General features: G+C 32.3%; 2 protein-coding genes across 2 annotated transcripts in view; one reads left to right on the forward strand and one right to left on the reverse strand.

Annotated features, from left to right (window-relative positions):
* The window catches only part of LOC139510266 (PHD finger protein 14-like), a 34,521-nt gene extending 16,457 nt beyond the window's left edge, over positions 1-18,064 (reverse strand). The window contains exons 1-11 of the mRNA XM_071296755.1: positions 17,898-18,064; positions 10,202-10,321; positions 8,129-8,295; positions 7,431-7,504; positions 6,613-6,668; positions 4,855-4,955; positions 4,261-4,316; positions 2,575-2,686; positions 2,125-2,219; positions 1,172-1,220; positions 656-799 (exon numbers count right to left, since the gene is read on the reverse strand). Coding sequence (XP_071152856.1) covers positions 656-799; positions 1,172-1,220; positions 2,125-2,219; positions 2,575-2,686; positions 4,261-4,316; positions 4,855-4,955; positions 6,613-6,668; positions 7,431-7,504; positions 8,129-8,295; positions 10,202-10,321; positions 17,898-17,958 — 1,035 coding nt within the window. The 5' untranslated portion in view covers positions 17,959-18,064. The remainder of the gene's footprint in view (positions 1-655; positions 800-1,171; positions 1,221-2,124; positions 2,220-2,574; positions 2,687-4,260; positions 4,317-4,854; positions 4,956-6,612; positions 6,669-7,430; positions 7,505-8,128; positions 8,296-10,201; positions 10,322-17,897) is intronic.
* A 465-nt stretch (positions 18,065-18,529) lies between these two features.
* Positions 18,530-26,273, forward strand: LOC139510270 (uncharacterized). Its single transcript, XM_071296763.1, has 4 exons — positions 18,530-18,752; positions 23,367-23,455; positions 24,281-24,341; positions 26,079-26,273. The coding sequence occupies exons 1-4, from the start codon at positions 18,636-18,638 to the stop codon at positions 26,139-26,141; spliced, it is 330 nt and encodes a 109-aa protein (XP_071152864.1). The 5' UTR covers positions 18,530-18,635; the 3' UTR covers positions 26,142-26,273.
* The last annotated feature ends 605 nt before the right edge of the window (positions 26,274-26,878 follow it).

A 26,878-nucleotide genomic window follows, 5' to 3' on the forward strand; every position in this document is an offset into this window, starting at 1 on the left:
AGCCAAGGTAAAAATAACCCAAGGGTATCTGAGATTTCTATGACTTGCTTTCTTTTTTCTTCTCTGGTTTTACATTCAAATGAATTCAATAACATTTAAAACAAAAATGTGTCCCTAGTACACAGATGCCCCATCCGCACTATCATTTTCAAAGTTCAGTGGACCATGAAAATTTGGTAAAAACTCTAATTTGGCATTACAATAATAAGAACATATCATATGGAACATGTGTACTAAGTTTTAAGTTGATTGGACTTCAACTTCATCAAAAGCTACCATAACCAAAAACGTTAACCTGAAGTGGGACAGACAGACAAACGAACAAACGAACGAATGAACGGATGGACAGATGCACAGACCAGAAAACATAATGCCAATAAATGGGGCATAAAAGAAAAAACAAAAAAGCAGGTAAAGGGACCTTGTCTCATCCAGGAGGTTGAAAGAGACCTCATACCCCATAGCAACAATTTGATTGATTACTGAAAAAAGGACTGAGAACTTCCATATTGTTCATCTTGCTCTGTTCAGTTTCTGTTTAACTCTTTTTCTTTATATTTATACTGTGGAAGGTAATTGTTGACAAAGAAATGCAATGCAATGTAATTGATAACATACTGCTAGTTATTATTTATTTTCTATATTAAATCCTAACCTTTTCTTTTTCATCTTCAATTTTGTTTACTGTAGCATGTTTCTTTATATGTGACTGTATTGCCAACCAGTTTCTTCTCTTAGCTCGTGCCATGTGTTTTTCTGCATGCATTTTACAGTAAGCAAAGAAAGGGTCTGCTATATCCTAGAGGCATATATAAATTCATAAAAATACATAGACTAGAAAACTACATGAAAGCAAGGTTTAAGCTTGCCAGTTTTTTTATGAGGAAAAAAAAAAAAAATTCTAATGCAAACAAATTAATACAAGTTACTAGGGTATACAGTTTTCTAGATTTTTTGAAACATGAAATTAAGGATTAAATTTCATTGAATTTATTATAGCGATATGTTTTTGGACAAATAGCAGTTTGAATAACACCAATTTTGATAATTGAGAAGCTTAATATTTTCTTAAAAAAAACATTAAAAGGGTCAGCTGATTTTTACTGAGTTATCTCCCTGTGTTGTATAATGTTCCACCTTAAAGACTATGTATACAAAAATTGTTACTTACCATACATTCATCTGGTGCAGCCTCTGACAATAATCCTTCTTTCTGAGCACTGAAAAAAAGACAATAAGAATAGATTTACATTTGTACTATTTGCAGTTGGTTGGCAAGAAAATGATTTGCATGATTTCAATAAATAGAAAATAACACAAATCAACATGTATATATCTATTCTGAAATTATAAAATTTGGAAATAGGCTGTACTTTAAAAGATAGCCTTCAACCTATGATAGGGCTGTCTCAAACTTGCAGTGAGGTGATAGGAGGTGTTGATCTGTGTTGAAGGCCTCACTATGACTTTGAGATGAAGATCAGCAATAAAAGCACTGTTTTTTCTTTTATGGGTTTTTGCTGTACATGTACTGAATTTGTGTCATGCATGGATACTCCTTATCCTTTCTTTTCTATAAAATATTTTCTGTCTTACTATGTGATATGAAAATATGTCCTACACATTCCTGCATCACTTACCATGAGACATGAAAATATGTCCTACACATTCCTGCATCACTTACCATGTGACATGAAAATATGTCCTACACATTCCTGCATCACTTACCATGTGACATGAAAATATGTCCTACACATTCCTACATCACTTACCATGTGACATGAAAATATGTCCTACACATTCCTGCATCACTTACCATGTGACATGAAAATATGTCCTACACATTCCTGCATCACTTACCATGTGACATGGAAATATGTCCTACACATTCCTGCATCACTTAAAATGTGACATGAAAATATGTCCTACACATTCCTACATCACTTACCATGTGACATAAAAATATGTCCTACACATTCCTGCATCACTTACCATGTGACATGAAAATATGTCCTACACATTTCTGCATCACTTAAAATGTGACATGAAAATATGTCCTACACATTCCTACATCACTTACCATGTGACATGAAAATATGTCCTACACATTCCTGCATCACTTACCATGTGACATGAAAATATGTCCTACACATTCCTGCATCACAGCTTATACAAACACCTGTTCTACTGAATCTTGGGTCTTCACAAAGGGTGCAGTCCTTTTAAGGAAGAAAAAAAAGAATTTTATTACTGACGATTCTTTACTATTCATGAGAAACTAATTTTCGTGGATTTCATGGGTAAAGGAAAACAATTAATTTTGAACTTCAAAAGAGTATAAATTTTCTATATAGCCTTGTATAAAATTTAAATCTTTGGCAAATCAAGTAAATCATATATTCATGGAGATACATTTTTTCATCAATCAACAAAATCAGTACCCACAAAAAAAAATGAATTTAATGTATCTGTTCATTTTTTCTGATAGAAAAAGCATGCTTTTGATCAGGAACATAACCATTTAAGATTTTTTAAGATTTTTTTTTTTAAAACTGATTTTCCTTTGATAAATACCCTTGCACCCCATCTGGAATAGGACATCTCAAACAAAGTTACAGGACTGAGTTTATCCACATCACCAAAGGCAACGCCAGGAGTATATAAAGCGCATACAAGGTGAACCCATCTGAAATAAAATAACACTGAGTTTATCAACATCACCAAAGGCCATGCCCAGAGTATAAAGCACATACAAGGTGGACCCATCTGAAATACAATAATTCTTCTTAGTCTTCTAATTGTCTGTTATGGCAGATTTTCACATCATAGTGACATCATAAGTGATATCATAAAAGTGAAATTTTTGAACTTAGAGTACAGATCTTATCATATTTCTCATTCTCAAGTGACATAGTTTTGAAAGGCTTGGAGTGTTGCACTTTTTAGATAATTTCAAGGGCAAAATAATATCATAACTCCTCTTAATTTCACAAGCATTCACATATTGAAAATTATATTTTTCTTTTTGTAGATCACATAACAGTGAGTAATGTTTACAATTGTGAAAGTTAAGAATAATAACATGTACTGATGCTTTATATTTTTACTTTGAGCTTTGTTTACTCTTCAACACATTTGACTTTTAAAAAATGTCTTTTTTGAAAAGATAAGGATAAAAAAAAAAGTCATGTGTTGAGAGTTTACAGACTGATCCCAAATTTTGATTTGATTTGTTTTTGGTGTTTTATTGCCACTTTTAAGGACTTCATTTAGACTCTTTCATAGCGGCCAGTTTTTATTGGTGGAAGAAGCCGGAGTGCCAGGAGAAAACCACCAACCTTTAATAGGAAAACTGACAATCCTAGTCAATTAAGATTGGAGTCAAGTACACCTGCACGAGCTGGTTTCAAACTCATAACCTCAATGTTGACTGGCTAGTGATTACAGTAGTAACTACTTACTTAGACCACTCAGCCACCAAGGCCCCTGATCCAAAATTTGGAGAATCACCTTTAATTTTATGAGGTCATATTCCCCACTCTTTTGATCAACATATCAGTTGTTGTAACAGCTAATTGTTTTATCAATTATATAAAACAGAACGGTAAAAAAACATGTTAAGCATGCATGGTTACTTTGTTCAATTAGAGAAAGCTAACTATTTGGTAAAACAGTAGGTATAATACTGGAACAGGACTTCAAGCTTAAATTGTAAAAAATCCAACCAATAAGTACTTAGCTGGGGAACCATAAGCTAGCTCATAGATCTTTATGTCAAAAAATATCATAAGGACCTATGAGCTATGATTTCTCAGCTAATAAGTACTGACTACATAGTTGTTTCACACAAAAACCCTTAATAAACATGTATTTTGTTGGCCTTACCTATCTAACTAAATATTTCCTTTTCAATCAATAAGCACATTTAATAAAGCCCTGTATAAAAATAAGCTTGCCATATGCTTATTAAGCAGAAGATGATCAGTTTTCATAATCATGAAGTGTTACTATGAAGAATGTTATGTTAAAGTATCTAGTCATTCTTTTTTTTTCTCTGAACCGCTGGTTACCATATCTATATAAATAGGGTGCAATCATTAATCCACCATTATGCCTCTGAAGAAGGTCCTTTTTGGACCGAAACCGGTCAGGCTATGAAACATCACCAGGCGCTGTTATTTATGTTTTTGGCATATATACTATATTTTTATACTTTTTTTTTCAATTTGTACAAGTAAACAGCTTTTCTATAAAACTTACTTTCCGGCATCTGTTTCCTTGAAAATACCTCCAAGGTTTGGACAGAGTTCACATGTCTGCAAACAAAAATGTATTCTAAAGCCCATGTTAACATTTCAACTATATCAATCATATCATAATAAAGAAATAAAAACTAAAGTTATGAATGAAAACCTATAAAACTGATTTAATTTATGGCCATGTAAAAATCTTTAAGAAAATCATCAAAATTCAACTTGAGTGTGCTTAACCTTCAAAAACCTATATTACTTTATTCAGGCATTATAGATTATGACTTTAAACTAGATTTAAAATATCAATTTATTCAGGGATTAAAAATGTGAACAAACCTAATATTTTCAAGTAATTTTTTATGTACTAGATCCTGAAATTCATCAAAAATCTCTAAGTCAAAATAAAACCTACATTTGATCTGTAACTTTTTATATATGGCAAACTATATCTTTAAAAAAATTCTCAGACAGACTGACTTGTGACAAGACATGTTGAACGCAAGCCTATAGTGCTCTTTGGGTTGCTGGTATGGGAATCATAATAAGATTTTAAGCAGCAAACTTGTTAGCCTTGAAAAAAAAACATGTTCTATATACTAACTGGATTACATCCCGCTTTACATGCATCACAAAACCATGGTTCTGTACTAGCAGATGACACTGTACTACATGTTGACTGATTCTCGCTGATACCATAGCACCCTGAAACAATTCATTTGGTTACTACTGTATGACATTGCAAAGAAAAAAAAATATTTGTAAACCTTTAAAATTGGATGGCAACAAAAGCGCATATCTAGGTCAAACAATTTGCAAAAAAGATTTTGAAATAAGCATTAATTTATGAAAGATATTTTTCATGTATATGAATACTGTCTTTCATCCTGTTAAAATGTATGATTATAATCATGTTAGATATGAGATGATTTAATCAACATGCAACAATTTCAAATTTTTGCTGAAAGGAATTCTATAAATTTCAACATTTCTTATGTTAGGCAATCACAATCAGTATTCCTAGCATGTACAATAAAATTATGTATTGTAATTTGAATCAAAACTTTCAACAGCCAAACACACAATTCAGTTACATATTTTAACATCCTACATGATTTTTTAAATGTAAAAATACATGTATCATACTAAATCCAAAGAAATGTGAACATTTAAACATTTGTATGAAGTTAAAAGTTTGATAATAAAGCAGGCTTCATTGTTACCAGTACAATACTTTACAACAAAGATGGTTGATGAAGCAATCTCCTATAAAGGGACGACATCAAAAGATCAATGTAAGATAAAAAAACTTAATTCAAATAGTTTAGGGGTGGGGGGTTGAACGGCTGCAAGATTTGATTATCCGACATTAATTTTTACATATATCCATATGGGTCAATCAATTTTTCCCAAATTAAGTTAAGAGGGGGGTGGGAGGGGGGGGGGGGGGGTCAGTGAAAAAACTATGTGAATTAAGTTTTTTATCCTTCATTGAACTTTTGATGTCGTCCCCAAGAATGTCATTATTGGTACTGTTGATTTATTTATTTACGTGGGTAACAATTTTCGTGGATTGAGGAAATCTTACATGTTTGTGGATACTGTAAACCAACTTATTTTTGCGAGCGATTTATTTTTGCCACTTTCACGAATAGAAAAAAAAAAGTGAAATAAATCACCTCAAATATGTAAAACTCGGTTGTTTTCTTATTAAATCACACCAAGTAAGCTGGAAAATCGTGAATCAAATAGCTGCGAAGTGGACTAGAAAGGGTCAAACGCAAAATAAAGTATCTGCGAAAATAAATTGGTTTACAGTATTTGATTTCGTGGTTTTACTGAAACCTGCATATTACTCAATTTATTTCACTTGACTGGGCGTAGTTTAACCGTTTCGCTCATAATAAACCAGTCCATCTATAGATAGGTGTTTTAGAATAAACTCATCATTGAAGTGTCCAGTCAGTCTTTTGTGAATTCCTTTGATGACACTGATAGGTGATTAGAAATCAGTTATAATTATAACGGTAGTTATCCTTATCACACACATCTTCAAATAGACTGTCCTTATGCAAATTAAAATGTAAGCTCCGCCCGATCAGTTGAATAACATTGGTAATACAAGCCTATAGAAAATCTGTTATTCATTGAACATTTAATTTCGTGGCTCACCTCCACCTACCAAATCCACGGAAATTGGTATCCACCGAATAATAATGAATCCACAGTAATCATGATATCACTGTACTAAAGTTGTAATACTTTTTTAAAACATGACTTACAAAGTTTCAAAGATTCAAAGATAAGTCTTTTCTAAATTGGGAAATTAACAGCCATAAAAAATCATTTTATTATATATTACCTTCATGAACAGATACTCCACAGTTGTCACACTCAACAATTTCATCATCTTCTACACTGGAAATATATGACTTTGTTTTATTCTAATAAAAGATCAGCATTTCAACACATTTTATCTGTCTAAGGGCAAGGACAATAACTCCGGCAATTATTTTAAATCCATACTCCTTTTCTTTTTATTTCAAAAAAATGTATTGCCCATATAAACCTTTCATATCAATTTATAGATAAAGTCAGTAGTCCTTACCAGTTAAAAGGACACACTATATTTTTATGTAAAAAAAAACAGCATTGATTTTAAAACTCATCTGACACATTGCTGACAGTACCCTTTGACATGAATTTCATTAAAATCTAATGAGTAACACAGGCTTGAGAGCACTTACCATGGAATTTTTCATATAATCTATATCATGTATATATGCAAGGAACATAATTCCCATAAAAATATTCAATGTGCTGTGTCCTTAAAACTTTTCCAAAACATTGCTGATATGAACTTTTGATGTTTCATAAAAATTCTAAGAGTATTATAGGTTTGATATGGAAATGTAAATTTTCATATTACTTTCATTTCATATGGACATTACTCCAGTAAAGATGGTTGAATGGCATTTATTTTCTATGTCATAAGAGATGTTGCTGATATAAACATTTGATATATATATCAATTAAATATTCCTACAATAAATGTAGACATGAAAGTGTAAGCATATTCTAAGCCTTTAAACTTCAATTATTTTACCTCAAGGAAAAAAAATGAATGTTTTTCTTTCTTTATGTATGGTTAATAAATGAAAATATAAAAATAATCTTTACCTTACATCACCTAGACAAACACAGCATATGGTCAGTTTCAAATTCTTTGGTCTTGTTGAATTGGCATTTGGTATCTACAAGATAAAGTACTTTAGTCTTACACATACAAAGGTATCAATGCCCTCCTTCAATTATTAACTGATTCTCTAGAATGAAAGATGAGGCTTGCAGTCTTTCTCATATATATGTGTAGTATTAAAATGATATTGTCTGGAATTTGTCTTTTACAGATAATAAACACATAAGAAATATGATCAATATGAGTTCAAACAACTTAACTTTGACTCCATACATCAATTTTCTATTATTGAACTTAAAAGATAATTCATAATTTTTATTCCTATTAAGATAGATGAAATCAAATCAAAACTAAACAATCCAATCAAATTTAGGCAAATTTGCACCAATGCAAGTTCATTATCTTTTATTATTTGTTCAATTGATATGTATCCGGTTCATGGAGATTGATACAGCTTACTGTAGTCTACAATATTTTTTGCAATTGCTGGGTTTTTTTTTTAAACGCTTTAAAAATTAATTACAATAATAATGTTAAAATCTATAACAAAAAAAGATATATTAAAATCAGACTTTTTTGTCTGTAATTACTGACTTGCATACATTGTCAGGCATCATGTTTAGGGCTTTTCCAGATTTGATTGTATTGGGGAGGGGAATTCATTTTCTTGAAGTCTTACATAATCTGAATCTATGGAATTATCTCCTGCATCCTCATTCTCTTCTTCATCAATTTTAGATTCTTCGTCTTTATCACTGTCTGATGACTGAGATGATGAATAATCATCTTTATCAGCTTCTGAATCTTTATCATTTTCTCCACCTTCTCCATCAGATTCTTCTGAATCTATAAATAGATTAGCATAGAAAACATCAGTTCAAATATAGTAAGTTCAAATAGTAAAAGCAGAAAAATAATCAAGGTTTATAAGACAAGATAAGGCAATTTATTACAACTTGGGCACAAATATGGTGCTACAAGAGGATGACATTTATCATTAACAACTACATAATTACAAAATTTGCAAGCAAGAAGCTAAAGAAAAAGATAATTCCAAACAAACTATTCATTTTTGTCCATCTGATGAGTTAAGCCTTTTTCAACTGCCTTTTATAGTTCGTTCTTATGTTGTACTGTATTACCACTGTTCCAGGTTAGGGGGAGAGTTGGGATCCTGCTAACATGTTTACCGGTAACCCCTCCACATTATTTATGTATGTGCCTGTCCCAAGTCAGGAGCCTGTAGGCTGTTATTCAGTGGTTGTCGTTTGTTTATGTGTTACACATTTGTTTTTCGTTCATTTTTTGTACATAAATTAGGCCGTTAGTTTTCTCGTTTGAATTGTTTTACATTGTCATATCGGGGCCTTTAATAGCTGACTATGTGGGATGGGCTTTGCTCATTGTTGAAGGCCATACAGTGACCTATAGTTGTTAATGTCTGTGTCATTTTGGTCTCTTGTGGACAGTTGTCTCATTGGCAATCATACCACATCTTCTTTTTTATATTGTCATTAAACATGACCTATTCTGTCATATTTGTTTTGGTTGAATTTTTTATTATTTAATTAATTAATAGGCTGTAAGTTTTCTCAATTGAATTGTTTCACATGTTTTATGTCAGGAACTTTTAATACCCGACTATACCTGTATCTGTGTATATTATATGATCTGGACCATATGAGTACAATGGAGTATTTGGACCATACGCGTATGGTCATGACCATATGCGTATACTCATGTGGTCCGACCATTTTTTTTAAAAGCTCTAGATTTCCAATACCGTAACATGACCAAAGCACATCATATCCCCAGATAACTTAAATAAACTACGGTCCTTGCCGGTGACGTCATTCATTTTTTAAAAACAAAAACATGTATAAGTAACAAAATTCTAAACTGCTAATGCTAATTATATAAAGTACCAAAAGTAAGCAGACTATTACACTCTATATCCTGCATGTCAACTTTTACGTCAGTTTATATTAAATTAAAACAGTTGACTTATTTTGTAACAGATATTTTTAGAAGTTATCTTCCCAGGTCTACATTTTGTCATTATTCGTAATAACATATCGGTAATGACCATAGGTATAAAATTTGTCACCTATCGTTTTGACTAGTGATTAAATTTACTATGTTAAACTGCTTATTTTATTTTAGTTAATCTTGTTATTAACTTTTAATAGATCTATAATACATGTAATAAAATGACCTTTGTTTTTTTAAATGACGTGAGGAGGGTTTATATGAAGTGTTAAGTATTACAAGTAATTACCCCGACCATATGAGTATATACCCATACGGTCATGACCATACATGTATGGTCCAAATACTCATATGGTCCGGAACATATATATAGTCATGGCAGTATAGGGTTTTCTCATTGTTAAAGGTAATATGCTAGCCTATAATTGCTTGCATCCACTTCATTTAAATTTTTAATCATTTAAATTTTTAATTCAAATATGACAAAAAATATTTAGCTGTGTCAAATTGCAAAAAAACTACATCAAACAAGTGTATACATGTATACATAAAAAAATCAAGACAAACAAATTATCACAAAAAAAAGGGCAATTCTTGGTGATTTAAAACAATAACACTTTCATATGATATCAATTGAAAAATTGGAATAAATCATCAAATATCAATTACTGCGAAATATCACACTCAAGAATGATTTTGAATTGAATTGTGTGTACTGTAACCTACCTTATTTGCTAAACTTTAATACCACCTAAATAATTACCTGCTTTATGGTCTCCTACTTCAAAATCACTGTCATCATCGCTATCATCTAAACCAAAGTCTACTTGAATTAAATGTTTTTCTACTGGTTTTACTTTTCTCTTCTTTGGATCTCTTTCTACTACAATATAAAGGGAAATGAAACATATAAGTAAGAAGATGTGGTACAAATGTATGAGCACATAAAAAAAAAACATTTTCTACTTTTATGTCAATAAAAAAAACAGAGCTGGGGTGAAACTATGTGTAAAAAAATTGGGGTCATGCATTTTTAGATAAAATTGTAAGTTTATCATTCATAAAAAGAAGATGTGGTATGATTGCAAATAAAACAACTCTCAACCAGATACCAAATGACATAGAAGTAAAAAAAATATAAAAATGAATAAATGACCCCCAAAATCAAAATAGTCCTTTTTTTAAGAAAGAGTTCATAAATGTTTCAATAAAAGAAGTACGTCCAGTAAGACCCCTTTTTGGCCCCAAAATATAGCAGTTTTACAAAATTGTTAAAATGTAAACTTAAAAGTTAAAAGTAGAATGCTTCTGCTACATAAATATGGGCTCTTTTTGACAATACAATGCACATATATTGAGTACTAGCATCATTAATTATGCTAAATAACTGAAATCTTCACAATTTTAGCATTTTAGTTAAATTTTAGACAGTTTCTGTCTTAAATGAAAGTGGCTGCATTTGTGTTCATTCTTACTATTGAAATAGAAGTTGTATTTGATGATAATGCATAATATATATATATATACATATAAAGGTTGAGGATGAGCATGAATGCGGCCAAGTTCATTTTTGACAAAAAAACATCTGAAAAGTTACGTTTTTTTGGCATATTTGATAGATTTTTCATAATAAAGCTTCAATCAGATCATTTTTAATGACTTAATCAGTTAAAATCTTTCACATAAACTAATGAAATTAACCGAAATAGACACTTAAGTGTTTAAAAAGTGTCCAAAATCTCTCATCAGATGAACCTGAAATTTGAGGCCAAAATTGGCCCTTACCAGACCTACTCCTTTGATCTTATTTGTCCCACTAGTAATACTTAAACAAGACCATGTATGTACATTGTACACTGAAGAAATCTTTATGAGATACAGCCGGTGTGATTTTGTGACATTGCATTTATTGTCTAGACAACAACAACAACAATTTTTATTTGTCAATCAAGACGCCCCAAGAAGCAGTACAGTTACAGTTTAAATTAAAGTGTACAAGTAATTGTGGTGATTGTTTACATTGAACTATTTGAAATCTAGAAGAAATGCAATATGGTCATTTATGGGGAAACTCAAATGACCTCCATGGTGGTCTGTCAAACATCATTTGGGCACCAAGACATTTCAGCACCCAGTTACAAAGACAATTCAACCAATTTCTGACATTTCAGCATGCACACAATTACCAAACAAGAGCTGTCAAAATGACAGTAAACCGGATTATTTAACATTTATTTGTGTTCTGGCATTTATCAATATTACAAGGACCAAAACACCTAATAGGAAATTTTAAAAGGTTTGGTTGAACGGTTCATGAGTAAATCAGGCCTGGGGTAATGGTAATTTGTAATTGTAATGCGTTGTAATATTACTTTTTTGGGATGTAATGCAAAGTAATTTGTAATGCACATTTTCTGCATTACAATTACATGTAATGTAATGATTACTTTAGTTAAAAATTGATGTAATGCCTCCATTACAGTACATTACTTTTCATTACAAATTGGTAAAATAGATACATATAAAAATAAAATATTAACAAAAACAAAAGAAAGTATGGAATAAAATTTTTGTCACAGTTAATAACTGTATTAGATAAATTACATCAATCTTTAAAACACACATTAAGGTAAGAAATATAAAATGATAAAAATATCAAGTCTTTGATCTTAGTTTCTGATATTTGTTTAATATGATATGGGAATATTTTGGTGTTAGGTGGTCTTTGAAAAATCTTATCAAAAAATTTATCAAACAAAACTATATAGATCAATGAAAAAAATATGAAGATGAAGATTCATAATTCTATACACACCTTACAAGTATTTCAATGAAATATTGAATATATCAAACAACATTTTTAAAACAAACTGGGGTTTGGGTCCTGTCTGTGTTGTTATTTCACCTAATTAATATCACAATGTTTTTATTGCAATCAAATCTTCTCAACTTATGTTTGTCCTCACAGAACCCTTAGGCATTTCACAAGATAATCCTTTAATGACACATTTATTATATCCCTTTGAAATCCTTAATGATGTCTTAATGATTAAGTGATCAATGTTAGAAACCAAATTATATGATAATTTATTTATTTTTTTACCACCACCTAAGAAACTTAAAAGTGACTTTTTCCAGTTTCATGCCTCCTACTACTCAATCAAAGGGTATAGACACAGGTAAGGTCCAGTACATGATGTTGACATCTACTTGTCTGAGCCATGTGAAGAAATTTCAATCAATGCACTGGAATAATGAAAGTCAAATTCAGTGTGCCTTTCTTCTTTGGTTAATACAGCTATCAAGTATTTAGCCATTTCCCACACATAAGCTCCTGCAGAAAGGCTTTTAAGTATTGCCGGAAAGGTGTACAGAACTGATCGCTGTTCTCTTAATGGCATCACATTTAAACCACTTATGATGATAAAGTGCAATGGACATATTAATTAACCAGTATTTGAAGTCTGTGTCCCTAACACTGTATACATATGTACATATACCTCTGTTTTTGAAGTGCTTTTTGTTTTTATATTGAAAAAGTAATGTGTAATATAATGCATTACACAGGCAAAGTAATTGTAATGTAATGCATTACATGTGAGAAAAAATGTAATTGTAATTGTAATTGTAATGGAAGAATCGCAAAGTAATTGTAATGTAATGCATTACATTGCAATGTAATGGCCCCAGGCCTGGAGTAAATGCACGGACACAACATTTTTTAAACTTTCAAGAACCGTAACTCCTGAACGGTAAAAGTCAAAATTGTCATTATTGAACTTGACCTACATTTTGTTGTCAGTAACAACATATTAAAATTTTAAAAGGTTTGGTTTACTGCTTCATGAGTAAATGCACGGACACGACATTTTTTAAACTTTCAAGAAGGACTAAAAACGATCACATGAAAATTTATTGACAAATCTTGTGTACTGGGGGTAAGGGGTACTCTAAGGGAAAATACAATGCATATCACCTGAAAGAAAAACTTTTCATGAATCGAATGGTGTATGGAACAAAAAATTTGAGACTGAATTGACAGAGAAATAAGGGTTTTAAGCGGAGAGGTGAAAAAAGTAGTTGGGTACCTTCCAGGGATCTCCATGGATGAAAATTGAACGATGGAGGATCTTTCACCATTACAAACCATGTCTACGCTGTACAGTGTAGCGCGATCGGAAGTATTTTATCCCTCCATACAAGGAATGGTGAACATGCTAATTCATTGCTTATCTAAATTATATTTATCTGAATTTTCATTATAGAATTAGAAGTATCAATATTTTCATTTATTGCCGTTTTTAACCATTCAAACGCCAAGTCTTCATGGTCCCCCCTCAGTGGAGAATGACCAAAAGCTGTCATGAAGGTCCCCATGTAGATTTCTTGTATTTTTGGTAATTGTTATGGGGGTTAAAAATCATATGATGTGGAGCTTATTTTTCATGGACACTGTCAAATTCAGAACCCATTACCGGTATGGCTGATTTGCAGCAACAACAAAACGATTCGTACGGGTTATGTAAAAGGTTTAAGAGATTTGTAAAGCAAACGTTGACAAATGAAAAGGTTTTTAATGACTTTATCTGGCAAATTGATGCTGTACAACATGCATCTTTCGAGTCTGAATAGAAACCGGAAACGCGGATGTATCAATTTGATTGTAATATACGAAATGAATTCGGAATTACGATACGATATTTCTTTACAGGAAATATTTAAGTTTTTACTTTTATACTTTTAAAGTAATTCTAAAATATCGTTACAGCAGTACTCGAGTTATTTGCGATGAAGTAATATTTACTGTTTTGCGTCTTATTTTGTACTTCTTAAAAATTAGGGATGCTGATTGCGTAAGTCAAAATAAAGCACGGGTTCGACTTGTTAAACTGTTTTCTTTGTAACTGGATTATTAGTTCATTTATTTAATCTAAATTATCATAATCATTTGCTGAAACTTAGTTGATTAATTCGACAAATGGATCGTCTATCCTCAGATAGTATTCTCCTGTATGGTTTGTTGATCTACCTGTACAAGCTCATGTATAAGTGATCTTAATCTGGATATTTCTCAGGCGTTAGAACTGTATTGGATTATAACATAAAAAGCCCAATTACATGCATTTGATTATTAAACCAGATGCTCCGCAGGGCGTAGCTTTATACGACCGCAGAGGTTGAACCCTGAACGGTTGGGGAAAGTATGGACACAACATTCAAGCTGGATTCAGCTCTAAATTTGGATTGTGATTAAATAGTTGACACAGCATAGGTTTCTGACACAGAATGAATGTGTTCTAATGAACTTAAAATTTTTGTTTTCTCTTAGAGCAATTCACTATGCTGTTGAATATTAATCCTCTCAAAAAAATGTTTGAAGAAATTTTCTTTTTTATTTATGAAATTTCAAATGAGAAAAATTGAACCCAATTTTTTTAATCACATCCCCCTTTCCCTTATTCCAAAACTAATCTCAATTAAAATTTCTAATGGAGTTTGCAACAATAACTACTCATTTAAATACATTATAAAATATTAAGATGTAAAAAAACTGCTTGTTATCACTGAATGGTAAAGATTATTTTAATTTATCAGTTGGTAGTAAAAAGTGAATATACATTGTATATTGTATATAACAAAGATTTAAGTTGATTCTGGACAAAGAAAGATAACTCCAATTAAAAAAAAATCTTGCTATTGCACAATATTTTGCAATTAGATATTTCTTTCTTACTATTCTGGACAAAGAAAGATAACTCTAATTAAAAAAAAAATTGCTATTTCACAATATTGTGCAATTAGATATTTCTTGCCATTGCGCAATACTGTGCAATTGAAAAGACTTGCTATTGCACAATACTTAATATAATAATTTTAGATCCTGATTTGGACCAACTTGAAAACTGGGCCCATAATAAAAAATCTAAGTACATTTTTGGATTCAGCATATAAAAGAACCCCAAGATTTCAATTTTTGTTAAAATCAGACTAAGTTTAATTTTGGACCCTTTGGACTTTAGTGTAGACCAATTTGAAAACAGGACCAAAAATGAAGAATCTACATACACAGTTAGATTTGGTATATCAAAGAACCCCATTTATTCAATTTTTGATGAAATCAAACAAAGTATAATTTTGGACCCCGATTTGGACCAACTTGAAAACTGGGCCAATAATCAAGAATCTAAGTACATTTTTAGATTCAGCATATCAAAGAACCTAACTGATTCATTTTTTGTCAAAATCAAACTAAGTTTAATTTTGGACCCTTTGGACCTTAATGTAGACCAATTTGAAAACGGGACCAAAAGTTAAGAATCTACATACACAGTCATGACAGTTAGATTCGGCATATCAAAGAACCCAAATTATTCAATTTTGATGAAATCAAACAAAGTTTAATTTTGGACCCTGTGGCCCCTTATTCTGTTGGGACCAAAACTCCCAAAATCAATACCAACCTTCCTTTTATGGTCATAAACCTTGTGTTTAAATTTCATAGATTTCTATTTACTTATACTAACGTTATGGTGCGAAAACCAAGAAAAATGCTTATTTGGGTCCCTTTTTGGCCCCTTATTCCTAAACTGTTGGGACCTAAACTCCCAAAATCAATACCAACCTTCCTTTTGTAGTCATTAACATTGTGTTTAAATTTCATTGATTTCTATTTACTTAAACTAAAGTAATTGTGCGAAAACCAAGAATAATGCTTATTTGGGCCTTTTTTTGGCCCCTAATTCCTAAACTGTTGAAACCAAAACTCCCAAAATCAATCCCAACCGTTCTTTTGTGGTCATAAACCTTGTGTCAAAATTTCATAGATTTCTATTAACTTAAACTAAAGTTATAGTGCGAAAACCAAGAAAATGCTTATTTGGGCCCTTTTTGGCCCCTAATTCCTAAAATGTTGGGACCAAAACTCCCAAAATCAATACCGACCTTCCTTTTGTGGTCATAAACCTTGTGTTAAAATTTCATAGATTTCCATTCACTTTTACTAAAGTTAGAGTGCGAAAACTAAAAGTATTCGGACGACGACGACGACGCCGACGCCAACGTGATAGCAATATACGACGAAAGGTCGTATAAAAATGGCGTCGGGCTACAAAAAACGATGAAGGTTTGAACGATGGTGGAAGACAATTTAACGATGGTGCAAGACAATTTAACGATGGCGCGAGTCATTTGACGATGGCGCAAGACATTTGAACGATGGTGGGGCGCCATCGTTAAACAGGCCATGGAGATCCCTGCCTTCTCGTAAATATACGTTGATAGTGGGTCTTCCAATGGATAGAAACAAGTGCCTGTGTTAGGGATGCCTAGAATGACTTTGATGTGTTGCATTTCTTATTTTTTTATCCTGCCAATTTCCTTTTAGTCCGAGATTACTCTGACGTCCAACGGCTGTTTTGACAGACAAGCTGGGGCCGTGGGACGTCAGAGCTCGTCCCATATCAAAAAGTGGATATTTGCCCACCCAAAATAGATGCGCTGCTTCATCGCTTCAGGTGCAGATTGAGGGCCTTGGAATTATATAAATCGGGCATCAATCTGTTCATTTTTCATTTATCTCTTCATTTATGTAAGTTTCACCTACCTGCCAACCTTTATTTTTCCATATTTTAACAGTTTTCACAGAGACCCATCGATTTCTGCATTTTGACTTTCATTTTCAAATATTACCACGTGACTACGAGAAAACAGTGCAAATGACCATAATGTAAAACCTCGTTCATTTACGATGCAAGTTATCTAAGTGTCCGAGAGCTTCCAACTGTTACCGTGGTCGGAACTAAATGCTTAATACCGATCTCCTGTAAAGGAGGTGAAAAATCGTGGTTGGCTCCTAAATGTTAAACATCGATCTCCTATGAAGGAGGTGAAAAATATAAATATTTGCATATTTGAGTCTCGAGACCATGAACTCTCTCGTAACTTTGACGTCCATTTGAAAGTGAAAGTCAGAATGCAGAAATCGATGGGTCTCTGTGAAAACTGTTAAAATATGGAAAAATAAAGGTTGGCAGGTAGGTGAAACTTACATAAATGAAGAGATAAATGAAAAATGAACAGATTGATGCCGATTCATATAATTCCAAGGCCCCCAATCGGCACCTGAAGCGACGAAGCAGCGTATCTATTTTGGGTGTGCAAATATCCATTTTTTAATATGGGACGAGCTCTGACGTCCCATGGCCCCAGCTTGTCTGGCAAAACAGCCGTTGGACGTCAGAGTAATCTCGGACTAATTTCCTTTATGTTAGTTTATTCTCATATTATAATACACAAATTATCATGCTGCTAAGCGTCTCAACATGACATTTTTTTACTCAAAACTACTGTCCTTCTTTATTCATCCTAGCTAGCCCCATAAATATCAAATTGTTTGAACCTGAGACTAGTACTATAACAGTAGTAGTAGTCTCAGTTTGAACCAACTGCAATGCACGTACACATTGTTTTGTATAGAAATTCGACACTTGGGTCAACATCTTCTGATAATGTCTCCTCCATGCTCCTTGCTTTTGTATGTCTTTGCTTTCTTTGACTTTGCTATAAGAAGTTTAAAATAACGAAAACCGGTAAACAATCGAAATTCTGTTCGATTGACTGTGATCAGTGTATTTAAAGTTTGTATTTGCAAAAGTCAGTTTTCAGTTTTAATAAGAACATTAATGACTTAGAAAAGTCTAAGACAATTTCGTACCATATTCATTGCGTACCGGCCCACTTCCAATATTTCCACCTGTGACCTTGCTACCAATGAATCCAACGTTTTTCAGCCGATGAAGACAAGAGATAATATAACATAATTTACTCGCGACTAAGTTTGTTTAGATTTTACACACGGAATTTATTTTTTCAAAATCAACATTAAAATGTTTTCTTGTTTCGTTCCTCTGTTCGATAGGCCGAACAGTAATTGGTCCGAAATAATGTACTGATATAGTCTTGAATAAAATGTTTTTACACCTGAAAACCTTAAAATTGCAAACTGATCACAATCCTATCCTTAAAATCAATAAAGAAATCATAAATTTGTCACTTTTTTGACAAAACTATATTCTTACCTTTCTTTACTTTCTTCTTGAGTAGAGATTTCAAAACAACTTCCTGTGTCCTCTAGTGGTGCTCGTCGTTCTTCACGATTTAAGAAACTCTGAATATATATATCCCACTTTGCCCTCAACATGGGAGGTGGTGGTCCGAGACATCCACATGTATCTGGAGAAGGAAACTGGGGAAATTACACTAAAGGGACCTTTATACATTCCCTAAGCAAGAGGAAGGTTCTTCACCATTATTCGGTATGACCTATAAATTCAGTTCTGTACTAGTATTTACACTACAGACATACAGCTTTATTTATAGTCTACAAACAAACAATTGCAAACATAAAAGCTTTAAAACAAATAAAAAAGAACTGAAAACAATAAACACTATACATACTACACAGGAGTATGTTCACAGGCACTTGTTTCTATCCATACGAAGGTCGACTATCCATATAAATAGAAGAAGGTGGCTAACGAAATTTTTTTTAGGTCACGACAGTCTCCGCTTGGGACGCTTTTTCTACCCTTCAACTTAATGCTAAAAATCCCTACCTTATATGAATCGATTCAGTGAATATTTTCCTTTAACACTAAACTAATTTCATAATCCCCACAGTGTTCCTCTTCACGGTAATCTACTCTCAATTCACTAAACCATGTCCAAAAGTTCAACTACCATCTTTCCAATGTATCTACTTCCGGTTGTGGGCAGAATGCTATCTTTTTAAAAACGAAATGATTCTGTCAAATTACCAGTTTATTATTTTCATTATCAATATATTTTTAAAGATGAAATTTCACCGAAATAAGTACATTTATTGTTGTTATTAAAAAAATCAGAAAGTCAGAAACTAATTTGAATGAATTCGATAATACTAGAGAATTCCGAATGTATATGGTAACTCTAAAGAATTTCATCGATCTTTTATTTTGGAGGTAAAAAACGTATCAGAATTAGGGGAAAGAAACTGAGTCAATGAAAACAAAATAAATTTACTGCGATGTTAACCGGAAGTAGATACATTGGAAAGATGGTAGTTGAACTTTTGGACATGGTTTAGTGAATTGAGAGTAGATTACCGTGAAGAGGAACACTGTGGGGATTATGAAATTAGTTTAGTGTTAAAGGAAAATATTCACTGAATCGATTCATATAAGGTAGGGATTTTTAGCATTAAGTTGAAGGGTAGAAAAAGCGTCCCAAGCGGAGATTGTCGTGACCTAAAAAAAATTTCGTTAGCCACCTTCTTCTATTTATATGGATAGTCAACCTTCGTATGGATAGAAACAAGTGCCTGTGAGTATGTTACAATTTGCTGAGTTTACTATCCATACGAACCCTTAAAAATCACAAGGTAGGAAGCAACCATACATTTTTGATAGTGTACATAATATAGACAGACAAATGTTGATTCAAATCAGACCAGTAGGTGCAATGTAATATGAGGCAGGCATTACCTGTCTGTGAAAGGGTATGAAGTCTGTATGAATTATTTTTTTGTAACTTCAAAATCTGTTACAAAAAGAAATGGAAACACCGTACATAACGTCATTTCCGATTTTGGTTGTGTTGTCAGGGATTTTACTTGTGACGTAATTTAAGTTATGCAGGGGTCACCACACCAGGCGAAGTGGGCGACAAAGTCGCTCTAGGTCTCCCCACTTCGCTCTAGAGAAGCCAGACCTGCCAACTATCCTGATTTTCGCGGTATCATCCCGATTTTTATCCCTCAACCCGAATCCCGATATCGGGATTGTAAAATTAGTCAAAATCCCGATTTTCACCAACTTTACCCGAAAAAATTGTTGTTTACCGTTAAAGTCTTTCTAATCAATTTGAAAAATCTATAATTTTACCTGGGGACATATTATGACAAGTTAACGACCCTACGCTAATTAACAGTCACAACAGGTGTCATAATTACTGGTTGTATGTAATCAGATTACCTAATGGGTCGTAATAGTTCTCAAAATTAATTTGTATACACAAATTTGGTCAAACAGCCTTTCAATTTTAATCAATTTTATATCATACCAGCACAATTTGCAACTTTGCCGTAGTTCCACAACAAAATCATAATTAATTGAAAGTTGAGAACTGTAATGAACTCTCAAGAAAACATCGTTTATCTTGAAATCCGTTTAATTTTTGAAACCAGACGACGAATGTCTGTTTGAAAATCAACGCCATTTTGTATTCTCTTCTACTGTGTTACTGAATAAGCCTCTGCCAGTAAGAGCACCTCTGAATACAAAGAAAGATAACTCAAATTTTATCCATTTTCTCTGATAAGACTATAAGACTATAAGTATAAAGAGTAAATCAAAATCTGTCTTCATCCTTCTAACTTTAGGGCATGTAGTTTTAGGTCTTTTGATTCAAGGTTCATAGATAAGAAGGTCTTTAGAGGGGGAAAAAGGGGGGTGGGTCTCTACTTTGAATCCTTTATTTTTAATGCCATTTTTCTCTATTCTTCAGTTATTTTGTCAATTTTATAATTTAATAGTACAAGAATCATGCAAATAAAAAAAAATGAGGGCATTCAAGCTCATCATTATTATACCAAAAGAAAAAAGAAGAGAACTTAAGACTTTTAGGAGAGAAAAAATGCACACAGAAAAGTTGCTAAAATTGTAACCCTTAAAAATCTGGTCGAGCGCTAAATCCCACATGGAGATTTTCAAAAGTTGGCAGGTCTGCTCTAGAGAAGCTCCCGGGAGAAGTTTATGTCTCCCTCGATTTTCAGTAAAATTCCCCAATGTTGCCTCATGATTTTTGAGAAATTCTCTATTCAAACGTAAACGACAGATATGTATTGAAATACAAAGCTTGTTTTCCCCAAATTCAGAACTGATTTATCCGCAATAGTATCATACGTCAACATAAAAATTGCATGCCCGGGTGTACTATAAGCTAGAAAAATAAAAAAATTTCGATTTTGTTATGATTTCTTATTGTCCGCCATCTTTGTTATTGAAAATTGTAGATGGTGCCATTTCATGTTTTCAACTCATCATTTACCTAATACATATTGATATGCACTATTAATTTTGATTTTCTTATATTTACTGACAATATGTGATGCCCCATACAATTTTTTTTACAGATTTCTTTTCAAAAACAATATTATTAACTGGTATCCGCTTGTATTTATACTACGTAGGTAGTTTAGTACACTACTGTGAACCAGCACAATGATTATAAACTAAAAAAACGCAGTCGATTGTTCGTTCATGATTTTGTATTATTGCAGACAAATAGAAATATAAAATTGAAAGCAACACTTTTGATAATTTCTCGTGTCCGAAGCTCTTTTCTGGATTTACCTTCATCAGGAACGCTCAAAGGTGTATATAAATATGTGGTATGCCAAACATCTAAAAACTTGCGAATACTGGTTAAAAACAAAAAAAACAAAATAATTTCATATTACCGGAAAACTCTCAACTTAATGACTTATTTAAATTTGGTTGATAGAGCTCATATTGATTTTAAAGAATACTATTTGAGACAAATGACACCTCTTGATCATAATATTGGGAACAATCTGCTTAATCCAACATATTTTTCTGGTCCCCCAGTGTGCAGTGATCTGGAAGGTTTTTTTTACTATGGGCCCAGGGCCCCTCAAAAATGAATTCAATGGGCCATTTAAAAAAATAATGGGCCATGTTGTCAAATGAGTGGGCCATTTGAATTGACTTGTGTAAAAAAAAAAAAAAAAAAAAAGTATCAGTATATTTTGGCAAAGAGGTGTTGGTACTTTGTTCCTGTGATTTTGTAATTTCAATTTCAATGAATATACAATAACTTCTTCCAACCCCAACAATAATTAAGTTAACCTTTATTTACAATGTTTAAACTGGTACTGTTGCCTTGTTCATGTTCATGGTTTTTTTTTGTATATTAAATTTGGGTCTTCGTCGATACCATACTTATTCCAGACGTTCCATATCAGACGACATTTCAGGCATTTCCTCTGCACTTCTTGTATTATTAAAACGTCATCACGGTGACAAGAATAACAGTATAGAGTACCATGAATTCATTGAACAAAACAACAAATCGCTGAAGTCATGTTTACAAAATGTCAAAACGAGCCAAAGACCAAAAAATTACCAGGACAATAAAGCGTCTTTTATGGAGACAAAAACTATATTCCTAAAAAGTCTTTGGGGTTCTTTAATCGAAATAATAACAAGCTAAACTATATGAGATTATTATTAGAGTTAGATCTCGTCTGTACTAGCCAAATTTCACAAATGTAAAGTTGTTTACAAAAAAATATATATCATGAATGATGCTTAATTACGTTTTTCGGGTTATCAGTTAGACCGCATGGTTCTATTATTACAATAGGAAAACACCCGAGATGTTACATCGCATGGTTCTATTATCATAGGGAAACACCCGAGACGTCCCAACAATATATAGGTGCTCCTATTATTGGAGGAACATTACACAGCTGTGTACATACACATGGCGCACGGAACACGATCGGAAATTCATTTGACGATATATAAACGTTTCGAAACGAAGTGAAAAATATTGTGCGCCACGTGGGCGCTTACATTTGTCACTGTATGCGCCATTTATTGTCAATATGCGCTATAGGCGCAGGACGCACGTCCTTCCCGATCACTGAGTGTGTCAGATTACACATGTTACATTGTAGTAGATTGATTTTTTTTATTGGATTTTTCTACTGAAAATAAAGGACTTAGTCCTCATATTTAAAATATTTGTACAGTATGTCTAATACGTCCAACACGCATTTGATAGCAGATACTTCTCATTAAGATATGTTTACTTTGATATAATTTTTTTTTCAAGTGAGTGCAATCTGTTTTTTTGTATTTTTTCAGTTGAAACCTTTGTATGCAAGTTATGCCTTTGCAGCTTTTCTTGGAACATATTTTACATTGAGAAGTTGTATAATGAACCCAGAAACAAAGTAAGTATTAACCATACGGAACACAAAAATCAAGATACAATGTATAAGTATTTAAAGTAATTATATTAAATTAAAAAAAAAGTAGTCCACTGTTTTACCATGTTTCTAAGTAATTATTTAAACCACAGAAGATGTGGTATGAGTGCCAATGAGACAAATCTACATCCAAGTTACAATTTATAAAATTAAACCATTATAGGTCTAGGTACGGCCTTGTCTATTTTGTCAGACTTTTTTATGCAAATATTTATGGTTCATGAACACCATCACAAACAATAATTGCTATTATGATAGCTATAGGTTATTTGTAGAAACGTGGTCGGTAATTTATTGTTTAATTGACACTAAAAAAGAGGACCGATACACATAACAGAGGATCAAGTTAATTTTGTAGTAGGTTTGTCTTTTGTTTAATTATAAGTGTTAATGAAAGTAATAACAAAAACGACGCATCCCACCTAAAATCTAAACTTTTCAATAGACGTTTAAGATTCATCCGAGTACTCCGGTACTTGCGAGTATCACGACTGAGTATCCAAGTATTAATCTTCAGATATTTTGACATCCCTACAAATTTTATTTATGCCTGTATGCAGACTTTGGCAAAACCAGGAAATCAGATATCCACTAAAATGCATATTTCCTCAACCCATGAAAATACATGAATCTACAGTAGTAATATCAGTGGCTCTTCTCCATAGATTTCATACAGAAAAATCATAAACACTCAACGTATAATCACTATTAATTATTGTAATATGGGGGAGGGGAGATAACTTATGATTGACCTATCTGCACTAACTTCTTGAAAATTCTTTTACACAGCTTCTCACCTGCAGGAGAAAAGGTTTCATCAAATAATCAATGGGGATTCAAACAGTTTCTTGTAAGTACATGTATTTTGATTATTCAAATAGGATTCAAGAAAAGTATAGTGTGTGGAAAAGGATAAATATGCACGTTTTTTAAATGACTTTTCCCGTATTGTTTCTTTCTCAGTTTCTTTTGTATTTGAATGGAAATTAGTTCTAATAATTCCTTAATCAGTTTTGATAGGTTATATTGCTAATTATTGAAATCTTTCTTAAGAAGAAATCTTTTTCAATTACATGTACCGTAATGCATTATGATTAGGAACGTTGTCGTTAACAAGTATTTGGTTATTTTTGGGAGAGTCAAAAACTACACTAGGACTCTTGTCTTTAACGAAAACTACAAAAGTTCTAGGATCTTTTGATATTGATCTAAAAATTGGTGCATTCATTCAACTTTATATAAGGTATTTAAAAAATAGTTGGACAAACAGACAACTCCCTTAATTACAAATTACAAAGGTGGTGATACAAGTCAAATTCCTTGTTTTAAATTTATCAATAAAACAAATATATATGATCCAATAGACTATTTTCATATCACAGACTTTTGACTGCGGTTTATGTTATTTTTCGACAGGTTACCTACAACATCCTGGTACTCTGTCAATTAAGAGCAGTCATAATAAGTAAAATCAAACATTTTATCCGTGTAATTTGAGGAGAAATTTTACTATTTTCCAATGAGTTTGTCATGTAAAGAAAATATGAAGCAGTATATTTTTCCCCAAGAAAGCTTGATTTTACTTCTTTACTTTGCTCTAACTTTACTTGGTACCAGTTGGTCCTAGGCAATGCCAGGTAACCTGTCGAAAAAAATCTAAACTTCGGAGTCTAAAGTCAGTAAAATGAAAATAGTCTATTAACCAAGGTTATAAAGAACAGAAATGACTGACCCCAGGTTTTGTCCAGCTATACTAGAACACACCCGTGATTTCGCAGGTCCGTGACTGAATTAAAGTATATAACTATGTGTAAGCCTTATTTTAGTATCTTATTATAAGTCATACCGTTTATAAGATTCACAATTTTCTCTACTTTCAAATCTTTCTGTTTGAATCCGTCGACCTGGAACTTATCAATTATTGGATATATTAATTATTTGGAAAACAAAAGGTCCTGGAATGGAGTATATTTTAATCAACAGCATTGTCCTATATAAGTTATAAATGAAGTTGAATTCTTTGATTCGCTGTTTTACGTCATGCCCGCTAAAAAATTGAAAACTGTACCTACATTTATACACCTTATTTTAAGTCCAGATTTTTAGTAATCTTATTGTTATCTTAGAAAGTCTTACTGATTAAAATACTACAATAGGGAACAATTTGACAATGATTGAATTAAGTAGTGTCAACCCTGTGGTTATGACCCGTGTATATAGCAAAATCCTAAATACACTGTTTGGTGGTGCGCCTGTCAGATGTGGAACATAAGATAAGGTAATAGGTAACAGGTGAATATACTATTGGTATCGATATCAGATTCGATCCAGAACTTGTTAATTATTGGCAATATTAATTATGTGGACAACAAAAGGGTCTGGAGTGGTGTAATTTTTTAATACACCATTGTCCTATATGAGCTATATTTAAAGTTGAATTCTTTGATTTGTCGTTTTTACCCCATGACAGCTGACAAATTGGACCTCGTTATTTTAGTATTATAGATGTATCGTAAGCGAAGTATCAGCAAAAACTGATTGGCATAGAATCTTAATTTTTTACATACCTGTGTTTTATTTTTAACAGTACTTGAAAAGTGGAAGAGACTACAGCAAAGGAGAGGGCAAACCACCAATTGAGGATGTGTAAACATGATTCATCAATATATTGTGTGGAGTGTTGTACGATAATTTGACATTTTCCCATAGGGGAATATAACATCGAATGGAGAATATTTCAGAAATATTGTAATAATTGATCTATTAAAGGAAAACAACTTTCGTTAAGGCTTGTTAATTTTGTTTTTCAAGATTTGAATTTTGTATAGTAACTTGAGTCTTTTATTGTTGAACAGTAGGTCCTGTTTACAATTATTCATAATATCATAGTATGCAGTGGTAGGGGGATTTCCCCCGTGCAGCACATTGCTTGGGGACACAGAAATACTGGGCTTTCGACTGTCTTTCTCTCTGGTCTTGTTAGCACTCTCACCTGTAAAATTTAGCAAGTCTTTTAGAAAACTTATAACAGGTTTATATTAGCAATGTCTCAGATGAGTTTGAAAATCAGTGCCCACTATTCATGTTATTGTTTCAAAAGAGTTGTACCCCTTTGAAATATAAATTTTATAGAAAATTGCATTGTTAGTGCTCTCAAATGTACAATTCTTGCCAGATTTTATGAAACTTATATCATAGGTTTATATCAGAAATGTCTCGGAGGAGTTTGAAAATCAATGCTTATTAATTATTTTTAAGAGTTAGGTTCCAATGAAATATAACTTTTTATGGGAAATTGCTTTGTTAGCTTGATAATGAATTATGTAATCGAATAGATAAGAAAATGGAAACAGGGCAGATGTCAGAAGAGACCACAACCTGACAATA

The sequence above is a fragment of the Mytilus edulis genome, chromosome 2 (genome assembly GCF_963676685.1).
Source record: "Mytilus edulis chromosome 2, xbMytEdul2.2, whole genome shotgun sequence".
Taxonomy (NCBI): Eukaryota; Metazoa; Mollusca; class Bivalvia; order Mytilida; family Mytilidae; genus Mytilus; species Mytilus edulis.